Raw genomic sequence first — 18,836 nt, 5'->3', positions numbered from 1 at the left:
TTGTTAATGTAACTTCTTAAAGATTGGGAAAATAGAATGAATTTATAACCATGATTCCCTCTAGTTAGCAAAACTATAGGCAGCTTCTTTTTTTCCCCTTAAGTTTATTTGGACATTATGGGTGTATAAAATTAGGAATAAAACTGTAAATAGTATGGTTGACTTTTAAATTTTATTTATAAAATACTTTTTCATATACCAAAGATTTTGAAAGTGAAATTTCAATGACTATCCTTGAATGGTACACATACATGTGATTATTTCTACAAATTATATTACAAAATGGGATCTTATCTTGTATGCTTTTCTGTTATTTAACATTTTTATATAAAGTATTTAAATATTTGTAAAATGCAGTTTCATCACAACTTTAAATCTCTCTTATCCACCATACAGATCTAGTATCATCTTTTTACATGTCTGTAATGGTTATCAGGGGTTTTCCATTTCTGTATATATGTATGTATACATGGAGATAGGTAGGTATATATGTTTGTATATCTGTATGTATATATGTGTATTGAGTAGGCTGTGATAGATATCTTTCTACAGTTCTCCAAATGTATCTGGAGGAAAATTTTTAGAAGATAAATCAATTCTATAAAGATTTTCAATACATAATTTCTAATTTCCCTCCAGAAAATTTACCCTAATAAATATCCCCACAAACTGTGTTAAGTGTCTGCTTTCCAAGATATCTTTCTGTCCGGATATCAACAATTTTTTTTTTTTTGCATAAATAAAAAGACAAGGAGATAGTTTTTCATGTTTGTTTTTGTTTGCATTTTTGTAACTTCTGATGAGATGGAACAACTGTTTACATGCTTACTTTAAATGTGCATGGATTCTTTGTGAATGTCCTGTTCAGGAACTCTGCCCAATTTTCTGTTGGTGGGGGTGAGGGGTGAGAATCTGTTTATATACAAACACTTTCTTACATAAATTGTGCTTATCTCCCAAACTTGATGTTTCTCTTTTAATAGTTTTTCAGACTTGATTTTGTTTTGTTTATTTTACTTTATTTTGTGTTCTCAGGAGTAAAAGTTTGCCTGCTTTTTCTTTTTCTTTTTTTTTTTTTTGGATTCTCCATTTTTATTGTAATATACATGTTCTTTGTTTAGTATATAGATTTTTAAGATTTTTATATTGGAGTATAGTTGATTAATAATGTTGTGTTTCAGGTGTACAGCAAAGTGATTCAGTTGTACATATACATGTACCTATTCTTTTTCAAATTATTTTTTCCTTTGTCTTTTTTTTTTTTTTTCTATCTTGGTATAGTTAGAAAGTCCTTTATCATCCCAAGGTTACAAAAATAAGTATTTACTTTTTTATCTAGTACAGACTGTGTTAGTCATATCCTGCAGTTCATTGCACACTATCACTCTTGGTAAATAGAGTGCTCTCCATACCCCAAGATAATTCCTTCCTTCCTTCCCTCCTCCTTTCCTTCCTGCCTTCCTTGCATCCATTCCCATTCCTTATGCCTATTTCTCTATTTCTTCCCTGAAAATTAAAATACAAACTGTTGTTTTATTATCCGACTCTGGTTCACCTTGACTTAGAGGGTTGTTTTTAATTCACTGCACAAATATATGAGTCCCTTATGATTAGACATTACTGCATTCCATAAACACTATATTTTAATAAGACTGATCCTGTGTCAAGCATGTACTATATTTCTATCACTGACTAGATCCTTTACAAACATTCTTTCTTATTACAATGCTTCAGGATAGGTATTATCTAAATTGAAATATAAGGAATCAGAATCTCAAAGAAATAAATAAATTACTAAGAGTCATACAGTCACTAATTAAAGGAGCCAACATTCACCCTAGCAAAGAAGGTGGCCTTAAAGCCAGAGCTCTTTTGTTTACCTCTTAGCGCCTCATAAAAATGAAAGCAAATGGAACCAAGGGAGTTCTGCATATTTTCAGAAACTACACTTTGCAAATAAAATCCCTTTTCTCTATCACATCATTTTATATAATTTTCGGAAATTTCAGTAACAGTAGTTTCTAACCTCATCATTTCACAGAACTACACTAATTTAATGCGACATGCATGGCTACACAATTGCAAGCAAAAGGATGTGGGCAGCAGGTGTAATAACCGTCCTGGTTCTGCTTCTGTGCAGCTCAATTTCAAAATGTAGATTCCTGCCATTTTGAACGAGACTTTACGCCAAACTTGCACTTGCGAATCGGTCGCAGTTTCCCATAAATCTAGCACATTTTGCCAGGAGTATGGAGACAGGCTTCATTCACACAGTCCCATTAAAGCCTAGACTGCAGGGAGGGGGGTTGTGTTGTACAGCAGGAAGAGCAGGGGCACAGGCGGACCCCTGAGGCAGACACACCTGGGTCAGTCTCAGCTGTGTCACCTCATACTACATGATATTGGGTACTTGCACGAACTCTCTGTGTCTCTTTTTCTATGTTTTTGAAGTGGGGATAGTAATATCTACTTCAGAGGGTAGTTGTGGAGAAAATTTAACAAAGTACTTGCTACATACTAAGCATTAATTAAATAACTGTTGTTTTCACTGTTATCATCATCATCACCATCATCATCAGAATAGGCAACTGTGATGCCTAGGGTATACTCATGTATTTTACAGATAAAAGCATAATTTGATATCAAATTTGGAAATTTTTTTAAACTGGGAGGATAACTTCTTGTCACAGTGACTCCTCCATGGAAGGCTGTGTTAATTCCAACTTCCCTAAAACTATACTTCAGGTACCAATTCTATGATCCTGATCTCCTAAAAGTCACATTTATCTAATTTCAAGTATATCGTTTCTTCTTAATTTAGTAGGCAGTAGAAGACATGCTTATTCAAAAGCACATAGCTATGAAAGAGGAATAGGCATGAACTTTTAGTACAACAGGAAATTGAAGGAATTTTTTAAATTGACATTATTAAATTCAATTTTAGTAATGTGTAACACTTCAAAGTTCCATCAGAAAGCCAGTAAAGATCAACGTCATTCACAATTTTAAAAAGAGCTATTAAAAAGGTACATATGTTTTGCTGCTAATTTTAGAAGACTTTCCTTTCTTTTAAAATTCTAACCTTCAAGTCAATTGAAACTATAAAGAACTCTGTTGCCACCTAGATTCTTTACTCTCCTCTGCACCCAGGATTTTGCTTGTAGAAGAGTTTGGACCTCTTATCTCTAGTGAAGCCTAAGAACTAGGAGAGAAGACTAAAGTAGTTCTGTCACTTTAAATTTCAAAGATGGGCTGATAGTAGCTGAAGAGCAGAGAGATCAAAACCTTCCAAATTGTTGCTTTGGAAACACATAATTTACACTTTACATGACAATCCCTTGGACTGATGAGGAAAAATTTGAGTATCTCACTGTGTCTACCCAGCCTAGACAGACAGCTGTATATTCTCAAGTCACAGACTTCTAGAACTTACTCAAGTTCTCTACTTGTACAGTGCACTTGCCATTATTAGTGTGGAAGGTGAATATTTTGTTTGCCAGGTGGTGAAGTCTTCACATTTCTATTCTGCTGACTACATATCCCCTCTACACATTTCAATTGCTATGTCTTAGACTGCAAGGTCTAAGTGACCCAGTACCATGAATCATATAGGCAAGTGCTTCGTGAACATTTCTTGGATGCAGATGACTCTTACCTTCCTTGGCAACAGTCTGGTGTGGTACTATTACATTTTGTGTGCCTATCTTAACATCCAATGCACCCAATATCCGCTTATAGCCTGATTTCCTCTATCACCTTCCACTCAAAGAAACAACATAGACCTCATTTTATTTTCATCCACAGCTTGAAAGTAGACCAGGGTAGGCCATCTACCTTGATTCAAGGGCTACCTATCCATAAATTAACTACAAACCCATGAGAAGATCCATGAAAAGGGATATAGGAGGGACTTTATTTAGCTTTGCCAATCAGGCTGGTTCTCTCCACAAATGTTCTGGGAAATCTGAAGAGGACTAATCAGTAAAGTGAATGTTGCCAATCTGCAGAATTAGCAGAGGTGTCATAAATGGGAAACCATTCAACAAATGATGATGATGATGAAGGTGACAATGACAGTGGTACTGGTGGTGATGATCATCATGATGATAGTCACTTAAGTTTGACCAGTTAACTATGCATCGCGTTGTACAAATATTAACTCATAAGCTTCACAATAACCCTATGATGTGAATAGATCCATCTAAAAAATAAGCAAACTGAGACATAGAGGATTTAAATAACTTGCTGAATAGCAACAGTTATAAGTGGCAGAATCAGGATTTAAACTTGGGAGTTTGACTCCAGAAGTTGTGTTCTCTCTCTCTAAATTGTATCAGAATCAGAAAGGAGGAGACATGTCTGGGGATGACATTTTTAAAAAGTTTTGTTTCTCACAAGTACATGAGCCTTATAGAGCTGATGACGCCACAGCAGGGGAAATGTTTGTGTTCTATGCCCATTCATATTTACATGTGATTTTAACCAAGCCATATATATATATACACATACACAAATATACATATACACGCCTCATTATAAGAAATACAGCCAGTACACCTCATTATAAGAAAAACATGTTTAAATTTATTAAAAATAATAAAGGTAGGTTAATAATCACTCACTGATTAAAAATATGCATATAAACACACAAGATTTACCAAAAATGAGCAGAAGATCTAAATAGACATTTCTCCAAAGAAGACATACAGATGGCCAGGAGGCACATGAAAAGATGCTCAACATCACTAATTATTAGAGAAATGCAAATCAAAACTACAATGAGGTATCACCTCACACCAGTTAGAATGGGCATCATCAGAAAATCTACAAACAACAAATGCTGGAGAGGGTGTGGAGAAAACGGAACGCTCTTGCACTGTTGGTGGGCATGTAAATTGATATAGCCACTATGGAGAACAGTATGGAGGTTCCTTAAAAAACTAAAATAGAACTACCATATGACCCAGCAATCCCACTCCTGGGCATATACCCAGAGAAAACCATAATTCAAAAAGACACATGCACCCCAATGTTCACTGCAGTACTATTTACAATAGCCAGTACATGGAAGCAACCTAAGTGTCCATCGACAGATGAATGGATAAAGAAGTTGTGGTACATATATACAATGGAATATTACTCAGCCATAAAAAGGAACGAAACTGGGTCATTTGTAGAGACGTGGATGGACCTAGAGACTGTCATACAGAGTGAAGTAGGTCAGAAAGAGAAAAACAAGTATCGTATATTAGCACATATATGTGGAATCTAGAAAAATGGTACAGATGAACTGGTTTGCAAGGCAGAAATAGGGACACAGATGTAGAGGACAAACGTATGGACACCAAGGGAGGACAGCAGGGTTGGGGGGGAGGGTGGTGATGGTGGGATGAATTGGGAGACTGAGATTGACATATATACACTAATATGTATAAAATAGATAACTAATAAGAACCTGCTGTATAAAAAAATTAAATTAAATTAAAAAAAAAAACAAACCCAAGCTGTAGATTGAGGTACTTTAGCATGCAAAGGTAATTTTTAGAATATCAGTTTTGCTCTTGAGCTCTTTTTTTTTTTACTATCTTAACCATTACTTGATACACATTGTTTTTAATAGGAAAAGAAGTAAGCACATATATCATATTTTACCAGAGACTAATCATTCAGAATTATTTAATTTAGATACGTTAAATTTTCAGCATTAAGAGAAATAGGACTTTTTCAATGACAACAATTAAAAGAATGGGATAAAGGGCAGTACTTTGTAGCCACATGTTCATCACAAACACCTATAAACTCGAGAAGGCAAAGAATCACCTGAACACTTTAGCCTCAGAAAATTTTTCCAAATGACTATTGTTTGGGTAATTATCTATTAAAACACTAGTTTTGAAAAACAAGAATTATGTTATTTATCTTGCAGACAAACTTTTATTGGCTGAATATAAATGCTGTATCCGAAACAGTTCCCCTCCTCCCCAGTTTTTTGCACATGTTTCTTTTCCCAAAACACACTTATGATCAACATCATTCATCCACTTATTCACTCAGTAAATATTTATATAGCATATTTATTATGTGCCCAGCACTTGAGTTTGGGGAATATATCATGGGAAAAAGGATTAAAATTGTTGCCTTCATTGAATTTAATGTATAGTAGACATAATAAACCAACAAAGATGTAGTATGTCAGATAGTGAAAGGAAATGTTAGGGAGAAAAACAGAGAGGGGAAGAGGTTTATATGGGGGTGGGGGTGGGGATGGGACTGCAGTTTTAACCAGGGTGGTCAGTGGAGATCTTCCATAAAAGGTAATAGTTAAAAAAGCAACTGTATCAGAAAAGAGAAGATTTGGGGAAAATGAGGTCTGAAAGTAGAGAGAAACTAGACTTAAACTAAAATATCAGCTTCTTTGAGGAAAAAAAAGTGGTCACCATGTAATATATAGAACTTCTCTATAAGTTGAGAAAGTTGTAAAATTGTAATGCAAAGCTATGCATGTGAAATGAATTCCAGTCTGGTTTGTAAATTTCAAATCTGCCTACTTGACATCTTCAGTTGGTTGTCTAATAGACTTTTTAGACTTAGACATATTCAAAATTAATTTCTGATCTTCCACCATCTCCAATGTGCTCAATTGTCTCCTCCATAACGATATAAATGGTAAGTCCACATTCCCAGTTCTCAAGACAAAAACCTTGAGTTGTCCTTGACTCCATTCTCTCTCTCTTATACTCAATATCTAATCTTCAGAGAATTCACTGATTCACCCATCTCTATATATGTTCAATCAACAACTTTCAACCTCTCTATTTTTAAAACCACAGTCTCAGCCTCCATCATTTCTTACTTGGATAATAATGATAGTTTGCTAACTTCCAGCTTTCTCCTGTACCACTACTCAGACTGTTTTCAACACAACATAAAGAATGACCCCTTTAAAATAAAAGTCGTATGTCACTCTCTGACTCAAAGCTCTCCAATAGCTTCCTACCGTTCTCAAAATAAAAGCTAAATGTCCTACAATGGCTTTTGTGACCTACAAGATCAGGCCTCCTTTTTAGTCTCAGACCTCCCCTCACCTCATTAACACTTGCTTCCCAGAGCATTCCTTCCTTGAGGCTCTCCTACTTGCTATTTCCTCTGCTATGAAGGCATCAATGAGTAGAAAACACTCTATTTAAAGCTTGATGGAAGGTTAGGTTCACTAACTAATAATAATGAAGATTAATTATTTCTAAAGATAAATAAGACAATTAGAAACAAGAGATAAACATACCAGGCATTTAAGATTAGTTACTAAGCATTAATTTTAACTGAGAACTTCCCAATAACCAAGGTAGGGTGAAATGTATATAGTTTAATGTAGTTCCACTGTCTGACAAGTGAGAGTATGTTAAGGTATTTGGTAACAATCTTTCCTGGATTGACATTTCAAGAACTACTTATTAAAATATTATAAAAAGTTTATAATAACAATGCTTTAAACTTTAATTTTCTCTGCCTAGATTTTTACACAGTGACTTATAAAGTCAGAGGAATGACACTAAATTTCAATTTGGGTAAAGAATTTGTATAAAACAAAGTTGAAACTTCCAGGTACAATACTTCACCGTGGATACAGAAAGATAGAGCCTAGCGACCTTAGCACATAAAAATCCAAAATGAATAAGTACACTGTCCTTTAGACTGCTTCTCAGCAGAAGTTTTTGTATCATTAAATCAATAGTGGCTAAGTATAAAGAAAACCTCTTGGAAATTAAGGGAGTCGAGCTCACCTTAAAGTACTTTTGTATTTGACGGAGTAAAAAAGGACAAAAGGTAGACAATTCAGACATGGGAAAAATCACAGCCTCAGGGATAGTTCTAACTACCAGGAACACAAGAATCAGTTTAGCAAATAAAGAGAGTTTTGGGATTTGTATGCCTAGAGGGCCAGGAATAAGGAGGCACTGTGAAGGACTTTGGCAAGAAGAAGAACAATTAATATTTATACCAGCAGGTACTGGGTAGTAGGGAGCCACTGAATATTTCAGAGTAGTGACCTAGCAATTTATAGTAAGATTTATCTGGTTCAAGTAAGTACAACTGTTGGAAGGGAGAAAGATCAGGAAAGAAATTAATGTACTCCCCTAGACATAATATATTGAGGACCTAGTGTACTTTTGAGGCAAGGTGGCTTACAAAAGGAAGGTGATCTTTATCTTCTTTCATCTAAATCTAGATTTGTACCAGGCAGTGTATGAGGCTCTGTAAATATAACACTAAATGAGACAAAAACATGTTCTCTGCACTAATGAGGTTTACTTAGGTTTACTGAATGGAGAAAAAAAAAAAGTCATCATATAAGAAATTATACCGGCACAATGAATGTCATGATATGGGAATCTCCATGTATTACAGATGGATGTTGGGAGGAAACTACACTTGGACTTGCATTTCAGTGAAGTCTAAGCTGATCTGGAATCCTAATGATGAGCAGGCTTTTAAAGATGAAGGGGAGGACAGGGCATTGAGGGAATTGTTTTCCTAAGAGAGGGACGTGAGGGCAGAGCCTGTGTCTTCTAGGAAGAATGATTTACATACAAGGGGTCAGGTTTGGAGAGAAAGTGGTGAAATGTGAGGCAGAAGAGAGGAGTGGGGAACAGATCCTGAAGTTCTCTTATGTAGGGCATTGAGGGATTGGATGGGGAGACACTGAGACCTATAAGAGGCTTAATGCATGGTGATAGATGACAGATTTGCACTGTAGAAACATGACACGAGTTCAAGTGAGGGAATGAACGTTCACAAAGCTAGAGGCAAGAGGCAATTTAGGAGTCTGCTATAGACAATCTAGTGCGAGACACCAGTGCCTGAACTAAGGTATTCACCAAGACAACCTTACACTCCTCTCAGCTTGACTAAGCTTTAGACAGACTTTTTCCTGACTCTAAGCTCCTGACTTCCTTTTTCTTAGAGAATGTACTTCATAAAATTTATAGCTGTAAATTCTTTCTCTGTCTCTGTGAGATGTAAATACCTTAATGCTTCTTGCCAGTTTTACAACCCAGGACTACCTTTCTCAAGGACCTGGGAGCCATCCCTTTGAAATGTAACCATCAAGGAAGATAGAGCTCTAACTTCCAGTCTCTGTGGGAGGGGAGGAGCTTAACTTTAGAGGGCACCTTGCTCCCAATTATAAAAGTACCTCCAGTCATGTCAATAGATAAAGTTCACTTTTCCTTTGGGTAAAGTCCAAAGAGAACATAGATGGCCTCCAATCCCCCTCACCCCACCTCTGAAAATTTTTCACCCCCTTGTTTCAGCAGAGTTGAACTCAGACTGAGTTCTGGTCTCTCTCCTCTATTGCAGTGGTCTTGAGTAAAGTCTTCCTTTTCTTTTTAACTTTGTCCAGTGCACATTTTCTTTGAAAGAAGTGATAGTGGAGGTGGTGAAAAAATGGACAAGTTCAGATAGAAGATAGTAAAACCAGTACTTATTGTATGATTAGCTGTAGGAAGGAGTAAAAAAAAAAAAAAAAAAAAAAAAGATTCCCAGTTCAGACTTGTGCAAAAGAATTTACAGAAGCACCATAAGAAATATGGGAGTTAGGGTAGATTTGTGGGGTAAGATGATGCATTCAGGCTTAGAAACAGTGAGTTCCACAGGTGAGCTACATGAGGCAAGGAAACTTACAGGCCTGCAAATATATGCAGCCACAGCTCAGGAGACAGGACTTGGCTAAAGTCATGTACCTCTATATATGACATCTGAAATCTTGGGACTATATGAGCATATCCAGGAAAAGTGGAAAAAACTTGAGAACTATAGGGCTTACATCAAAACTCTAATGAACTCTAATGCATAAGAATAGACAGAGGAAGAGGAAACCATGAAGCACTGAGAATGATCACCCAGAAAGGAAAGAAAGCAGCGTTACCACCAAATACACAATAGAAATTACAGAAACAAGTGATGAGAACGTGCCCTACCTAGTGCAGTGCTGCTGAGTAATGTCATTTCATCAAGGCTTACCAGACCTGTGCTTTTCATAGCAACCTAAACCAAATTGTATCACAAAGAAGGTAATGCGGTCATGTCTCCATATTCTGTATGGTAATTCAGTATAAATTTAAGTCATTGGGAGTGTATTATGATAATAAATAGGGCCTATTAAAATGTTTCCAATTTTTAAAATACACCACTCATTCATGGCAATTTTTCTATTCTCATGGTTGAGGATATTCAGCGGACTACATGTTAAAAAGCAGCAATGAGGGTGTTCTCCCTACCATCAACATCATATTTAAGTGCACATGGCTTTTTTTTTTTTTTTAATACCAAGAATCACCTCCAGTATTTTAAGATTTGATATGCTCCAATTCATTTGCTGCTGTTGACATTTTGGGGTTGTGTTGAGTAACCTAGCAACTGTTCTTATTTCTGTCCTAATTTACTTCTATTTATAGAGCATACAGAGACTCAATGGCCTCAATGATATTCTTTAAGGAAGGGCCGGTTTACAAACTGTATGCTCTTAAGTGAGCATAATGTTAAAGATAGGACAAATATTAGTCATCGAACTGACTACAAGTCACAATTTCTTTAATTCTGGGTCATCAGTAAATATGATGAATCTTTAAAAAGGTGTCATAACTTTATCATGCTGAAATATGATATGACTACAGCTGAAATTACAAAATTTTAAGTGTTTGTTTTTAATGTTATATTCATTAAATTTAATTTCAGCAATTAGAGACCACAGCCTCAAATACCTTCAAATAAAAATCTGGCCCTATTCAGCACTGTTAAATGAGTTCCCTTTTTCACTCCTTATCTATAGGACACTATGATCAAAGTTTAAATTATGTGAGGCAGAACAGACTTTTTGATTTCGTTTTTAGACCTTACTGGCTTTCAAGCTGTTTAGGCAGAGGGAAGAATCACTAGAACATCTGTCCGTCATGGACAGGGGTAGAGAAAGGTGATTTTAAATGACTACTTGCAAAACTGTCTCCAACATGCATCCTATAAAATATTCAGGATGACTTTTTTCTGTTTTTATGAGTATGTACCATAAAATTAGAAAATTAAGCCCTATATACCTTGCTGAAGGTAACTGAGGACTCTAAGATAGAAACTAATAGATCACCAAGCTACCATAATTCCGCAAAGAAGAAAAACTCCCAGTGCAGGGCCAAGCATTCCAAGATCATTGAAGAAAATAGGAACTTGACAACTTTTGGGTAAAACTTTCTGTTCCTACTATCAAAAGTTCCTTTTTGTTATCATTATTTCAGTCCTACATTATGAATATAAATGTACATAAAAGTGCTAGCATCATTAAGAATCATATTAATACCATCTTCCTTTTAAGCTTTTAAGGAAGTTCCACATATGTCCCCCTCCTGAGGAAAAAAAAAATTTCAAAAGATTTTTGGTAATAGAGTGCTAAATATTTAGCCCCACAAAACCAGGAAACCAAAGCAGTCTTATACTGAAAGACTGAGAGATTTGTATTTACAAAGCTCCTTGAACTACTCAAAAGGAAGTAAAGTATAACATGAGCACACACAAATCTATATACATCTTGAAATTCATTTTTGTAAAAATCAGAACTTATTGAGCATTTCCTTTGTGTGAGAAATGAGCTTTCATATATCTAATCTTCAAAAACAACTATAAAATATACACTATTTTCTTCACCCTTACTTTGAGCATTTTTGACTCCCCTTTACCCATTTCTCCCACTCCATCTATTAGTAATAATAGATATTATTATTATCACAATTTTACAGATGAGAAAACCGTAAATTAGAAGTATAAACTAACTTTCCCAGGGTCATATGGATAGTAATTGGTAGAACCCTGATTTGAACCAAAGTTTATGTGACTCCAAAGTGCATGCTTTTAACTTCTACATTCTATTTATATAGCAGGGCCAAAAAAGGCAAGTCACTTCCTCACCCATTCTATTCACAAAACTCTTTCAATCCATTTTATTGAGTCTTTCTAAATCCACAGTTGTCTCCTAGGTAGGCTTGAGGAATACACTTTTAGCTACCACCCTCCTGCACTCGCAGTTTCCTGAGTATCTATGGCTACTGCTGCCCAAATTGCCCACAATAAACCAGGGAAAATTTCTAAAAATTAGAATGCTCCCTTTATTCAAATATCACAGAAGCCAATGTGATAAGAGGCTGAGTGAGGAGTAACCGCCTCTGTCTCTGGATCCTTTGCTTGGAGACCCCAGATTGCTGCCCAAGAAGTTCCTCCACGGTGTGATTCTACTTGAGTAGAATCCATCTCATCAGTGCAAAGTGATCCACCAGGGAGACTATCAGGGTCTGGGCATCGCTACGTAGATTCCAAATAGTAACCAACAAACTTATTTTGTTATTGATGGAAGACTGTAGTATTGGGGCATTTAGAAATTTGTGAGACTTAAACAGATCTGATACTAAGGCTTATGGCCTTCAGTTTCACGAGTCATCTTTCTGTTAGAGGAATTACAATATCGACACCATAATATGGCTGTAGCGATAGTACAGCAATGAAATCTTAAGGGATTATGAGATTCTACCCAAGTTTACAAGCATGCTACACTGGAAAGAGTATGGCTGGTACCAGAAGACCTGGGATTTGGCCCCATTTCTATATGACTTGCATAAACTACTGAAACTCTTTGAGTCTAATTCCCTAATTAGTAAAATCAAGAAAAACTTAAAAACCAAAATCCAGGGCTTTTGTTAAATAAGACAGCAATTTGGAAATATTCTATATAGAGTGTTAATGGTAAATGACACACCTCTGTTTAAATAGAAAATATGGCTCAACTTATATTTAATAAAATTTTTAAGAAGCTTTTAGGATTTACAAAAAAATCTTATTATCAGTGAGCTTAAGAATTTTATTTTCTTAGTCTATTTTAATTTCTGAGTTTTTAAGATAAGAGATGTCTATTTCATCCTTGCTAAGGGCATGAACAGAATAAAAAATGAGCTCTGAAGAATGCTCCATAAACCTATAGCAAACCCACGCTCCTGTATCACTGTGGAACGCCTGATCACTGGATATAACCACAGGATCGGTCCAGTGAGTATTCATGTTTAATAATTAAGATAATCATTAATTTCCACCGCTGTTCCTCTGCCACCTCATAAGGCATGCACTATTGGTCTTTTAGTATTTTGCTCTCATTGACTGGGGACTTTAAATCATTATTTGTTGGTTACAGACCTTTACAATGCCCAGTGGCATTTGCCACCGATGACAGCAGTAACAGATGATGTTGAGCCAAAGCTACTGGGAGTGAAATGCAGAAAGTAAAATGATAATAAATAACTGCCACTCCATTACTAAACAGTGCCTAAGATTGGTTCTAGCACATGTTCGATATAGCAGAGTTTGCATAATCCAAAAACCAAAAAGGCATTTACTCCTCAGTAACAGCTGCAAATAAAAAGGAACCCAAATACTTGTCTTGTGCAGTGACCAGGAATTCTTCCTTGAGCATGGTGTGAGTATTCAAAAAATTCTCAACAGATTCCACTTCGAAATTTTATGGTATCTTCTCAAATTAATGGTATTTGGCAAATATGTCAAAAGGTATACTCTGGCCAGTGGACACAAACTTCAGGAAATGCTAGATAGAATACAAAGTCTCAAATGGCCATAAGACTGAACATATGGACTTCCCTGGTGGCGCAGTGGTTAAGAATCTGCCTGCCAATGCAGGGGTTCAAGCCCTGGTCCAGGAAGATCCCACATGCCATGGAGCAACTAAGCCCGTGCGCCACAACTACTGAGCCCATGTGCCACAACTACTGAAGCCTGTGTGCCTAGAGCCCGTGCTCCGCAACAGGAGAAGCCACCGCAATGAGAAACCTGCACCAACTGCAATGAGAAGCCCCCAGACTGCAATGAAGCATGGCCCCCGGCTCGCCGCAACTAGAGAAAGCCCGCCCCCAGCAACGAAGACCCAACGCAACCAAAAATAAACATATATTTTATAAATAAATTTATAAAAAATAAAATAAAATAAAAAAAGACTGAACATATGAATATACTCTAAGTATAGCGATGCAATTATAAGAAATATGGGAATATTAGGGATATAAGATGGCTGGGAGAGAACATAAAATCTATCTAAACATGATCTTAGTTCTGGTCAGGTGATTTAGGTAGAGGACAGATTTGAGCTATCCTCCTTGGCTAGTCATATAAACTTCAGGTATGAGAGCAGAATCTGTTGTAATAAACTCACAAGATAGCTATTCAATAAGAGGGTGTTATTGGAGTTAAGTTATCCATACTGTACAATAATCATTCTTTAAATTTTAAAAAATTTGTATTCTTCCTTTCTTTCAGATTGCTGTAGTATCCTTAATTCTGTTCTCTTTCATTCCACCGATGATCTATCAGGTTTTTTTTTTTTTTTTTTTTTTTTTTGATCTATCAGGTTTGTTGTGGTGGGGTTCTCTGTCTGCTTTTTAGTAAAGGATTCTGCTAACTCTATGTCCTAAGTAAGCCGACATGTGGTAATCACTAAAGTTCTTAGTGTGGAAACATAATCCACTTATTAGACAAGTTATATATCTGAGCCTCAGTGATCTTATTAGTAAAACTGGGATAATAATAGCAGTATAGCATAGCTAACATGATAATTAAATAAATAGTACATGCGATGTGACTACCTTTTCTCATTTTACCCCAAAAGCAGAGACTAAGAATGGAAGGTAGTTTATCTGGGGGACTAGATCTTAAGGAACAGAACTAGGAGCCTAAGAATGAATCAGGAAAGAAAGGAGAGCCAATCCAAAGATATTTTATCAAGCTGGTCACTGCTGTTGGAATTGGCTTGATCCCCTGGGGAACTTTTGAGGACTTGTGGAAAATGCACTTCTATATGGTTCATCCAAGGAATGGAAGAGTATTGGTTAAGAGTTGTTCTGGGAGGTGTTAGTGCCTCACATAAGGTTGTGTATGTGTTAGACTATCTGATTTGTTTCCTGAGGGATTCCACACAGCAATCACAGCAAAGCCTCAAGGCAGGAAGTGAATAAAATCCAAGCTATTTGGAATGTATAGGGGAGATTTACAAAAGCAGAGGGCAGCTGGGTTGAATATAATGTTGCTTCCAGTAGATTTGATGGTGATGGATCTCTTTTACTAGATAGTGGTAAGGGTATAGCCCATAGGCATTCCAAATGAACTGGATTGTCAGGAAACTGCACAATGGAACACAAAGCCAGGATTCAGAGCACTTTCAGGGTGATTGCCACAAGGTTAGAAGCAGTGGCTTCTATGAAAGATTCTTAAGATCTGGAACCATGGAGATCATCAGCTTTATAACCACCATGGGCAAGTGGTCATTTAGCTGCTGTTTTTCCAAGAACAAAAATAAAAATAATAATAAGAAGAAGAACCTTATCTTCTCAGCACATAAAGTTTATAAAACACTCTCGTATGCATTGCCTTCTTTGGAGTTATGAACGATGCTGTGAGAAGGTGTAGTATTACTCTCATTTTTCAGATGAAGAAATTTGAACTTTCTAAATTTTAAGTTTCTTAACCAAGGTTTCATTGTCTACATGTGATAAGGCAGAATGAGAACTAGGGCATGTTTATATTAATCCTGGCATCCTAAAAGGTGCCTTTATTTTAAGAAAATTCCCTCCTATCAGTTACTTTGTAAGCCCTGACACACATGCTCCACCTCCAGTGGCTCAGCCGCAGCCCAAGTGCATCAATCACTCACTTCACTGAAAGCCTAAGCAAAGTTTACCATTGCCAAAATTCATTTACAATTCCATTGCCATTTGTAAGATTTGATCTCTTACCGAGAATGCCTACCAGATTTGAAGGAAACTAACTCCAGGTGCTGTGTGTCCCCTGGCTACCACAGGACTTATAGATCAAATAATCAGCAAGAAATAAAACCTCAAGATAACCAACATTTCTAATAAAACACAGGTATTGTGACTGACATATACCTGTTCTAGGCAATTTGAATATTTGAAAACACGGGACTTTCTTAAATGTATCTGTTTCATACATCTCCAAATTTTATGACACTGAATTTAATTAAATAATAATAATGATGATGATGATGATAATGATACTATTGCTACTTAGTTCGTTCTCAATAATCATTACTGAGAACTTGCTATGAGTTAGGCACTGTGTTAAGTGCTCTATTCATTAATTTAGTTGATTCTCACAGTAATCCTCATAGAGAGAATACTATTAGTATACTTACTTTACAAATCAGAGAACAGAGGTAGAGAAAGGCTAAGTGAGTTTCCCAGTAACCCAGCAAGGAAGTGGCTGATTTAGATGTATTCCCAGGCAGTCTTAGCCACTATGCTATACTACCTGGCTTTCAGACTCAAGTTCTATAGTCTGTTCTCCAGTTGCAAGCTATCAGTAGCTAGGAAATCAAACTTTCACAAACTCCCAAGCATTGGGTATAAATAAAATGAAATAGAACATCTCAGAGTAATTCAAAAATTGATGGACATCATTGGAGAGAGAGAGTGTGTGTGTGTGTGTGTGTGTGTGTGTGTGTGCGCGCGCGCGCGCGTGTTGAGGGGGGCAGAAGAAAGCATTGTAGAAGGGAAGAAAAGTAGAGGAATATTGCCTCAGAAGTTGATTTTTCTCCCCTAGAATTTCCAAGTATATTTACAACTTCGTGGTTTCTCTTTTCTACTCTAAAGAAACAGGTACAAATTTCACTTTGATATTCCCATGACTGCTCTAAAGACCAAAAGTAGTACGGAGTGATTCACTACCTAACCAGAAATGGCCTCACTGTGAGCTCGCGAGGTAGAGGAAATCATTCCCTTCATGATGCTGCCCCTGCCTTCTAAGGCTCTTCTCCCTGTGCTTTACAAGACCAGCCCCAAATCCAGGAATCCCTACTGTGAGAGGCTGCCTGGATTGACAAGGAGAGGGCACGGCACACAGCTCTTCCCCGCAGGGAGGGGACTCACCCGGTCAGTTTTCCCTTCAGTCTGAACACTGGTGTGACTGCGGACCTCGTGATCTTCTTCCAGGTCAGAAACATCCTCTAGTTCCTCTGGAGTCTATAAAAAGAAAGCAAAACACTGCTGGTGGAAATGCAAAATGGTAACCAGGCTGGCAGTACATCAAAAAGGAAGCACAGAGTTATCAATACGACCCAGCAACTCCACTCCTAGGTATATATGTAAGCAGCTCTTTGTAGGAAACTGCCCTCAGTAGGAAGCCCCTTTCACTGTCGCTTTAGCAAAGCTATATTGTAACTAACTTTTAAACCAGGCACCGCAATGCTCTACTCATCTCTGGCTCAAGCACACCTTTCAAATCTTTTAATCACACGAAACATTGCCTAACTTGTCTGATCTTTCCATAGATCAAAGAAGTAGAAATGAAGAATAAGTAATTAACAGATGACCAGATCTCTTCCCTAGCTTCCCCTTCAGTAATCTCAAGAACAAACTGTGTGAACGAGAAAGCATCTAGAGGAAGATCACAAGAAGTCACTGAGCCTGCATACAGTGGGAGGGGGTGACAACTCTGGCCCCTATCCCAATGATTAACTGGGATTACTTCCTTTCTTCCCTTTAAAAGCTTTCAGGCCCGAACAGAATCTTCAGAGGTGGTTTCTGGGGGATGTTGAATCCCCCGTCTCCCCAGATTGCCAGCGTTTTGATTAAAGGCACCTTTCCTTTCTTTATCTCTTGAGTATTCATTTCTTAAGTGGCGACCAGCAGGACCCAATCCATTCGATAACACACCCAAGAGAAATGAAAACGTATGTCCACACAAAAACTTGTAAATGAGTGTTCACAGTAGCACCAATCATAAAAGCCAAAAAACATATCTAGTGATGAATGAACAAACAAAATGTGGTAAATCCATACAATGGAGTATTACTTGGCATAAAAAGGAGTAAGTACTGATACATGCTACGACATGGGTAAACCTTAAAACTATTATGCTAAGCGAAGAAAATCAATCACAAAATAGCACATTTCTGTATGATTCTATGTACTGGAAACTCTAGGACAGTCAAATTTATAGAGACAGATATCTGATCCGCTGTTCCTAAAGGAAGGAGTGGAGGAGAGGGTTGGGAGCAGTGACGCTAATGGGTATGTGGTTTCTCTTTGGGATGACAACAAAGTGCTGCAATTAGATAGTGGTAACGGTCACACGATCTCAGGAATATATTAAAAACACTAACTTCTGTACTTTAAAATGGTGAATTTTATGGTATATGAATTATATCCCAACAAATTTTGAAAGAAAAGGAAAGCAAAAATGATCAGAAGGACATTTTTCTCTGAGTAGCAATTTGGCTAACCACTATGTGCTTACCACAAACCAAGGTGTTTACAGGTGATAAATAAATGGAATAATTATCATTAAAACCATATGACATCAAAACACCAAAAATTGAGAAATTAAATTTTCTTAGAACTTAATAAGTTAACATTAACTTTAGTGTCTATTCTAAAGAGTTAACCTACTTTCATTTCTTATTTTTCTTGTTTTTCATTTCAGCTTAAACATCTCTTGTTCAGGGAGGTGTCTTGATTAAGAATCCCCTAAACTGGCTTGAGCTCCTCCGCCAAGCATTTCCTGAAGCCCTTTACTTTCACTATCACAGTGCTCATCATACTTTATGGTAGCATTGTTTGTTGAATTAGTAAGCCAACGGTTGAACTGTCCGTTCTTTGAGGTAAGGACTAGGTCTGCTCTGCTTACTATCATCTCACCGCAACCTAGTATTAACACATACATGCTTTTGAATGAATGAAGCAAAATTATCAGTGATAGCCAAAAATACAGCTGGATATGAGCAA

At 36.8% G+C, this 18,836-nt stretch overlaps 1 protein-coding gene across 4 annotated transcripts in view; it reads right to left on the bottom strand.

The window, feature by feature from the left end:
• Positions 1-18,836, bottom strand: part of CTNNA3 (catenin alpha 3) — a 1,736,704-nt gene that overhangs the window by 171,235 nt on the left and 1,546,633 nt on the right. For all 4 annotated transcript variants that reach the window (XM_059899110.1, XM_059899112.1, XM_059899111.1 and 1 more), the window contains one exon: positions 16,980-17,072. In XM_059899110.1, coding sequence (XP_059755093.1) covers positions 16,980-17,072 — 93 coding nt within the window. The remainder of the gene's footprint in view (positions 1-16,979; positions 17,073-18,836) is intronic.

This window comes from Balaenoptera ricei, chromosome 16 (assembly GCF_028023285.1).
Source record: "Balaenoptera ricei isolate mBalRic1 chromosome 16, mBalRic1.hap2, whole genome shotgun sequence".
In the NCBI taxonomy this organism is placed as follows: Eukaryota; Metazoa; Chordata; class Mammalia; order Artiodactyla; family Balaenopteridae; genus Balaenoptera; species Balaenoptera ricei.
This window is presented reverse-complemented; position numbering and strand designations above follow the sequence as displayed.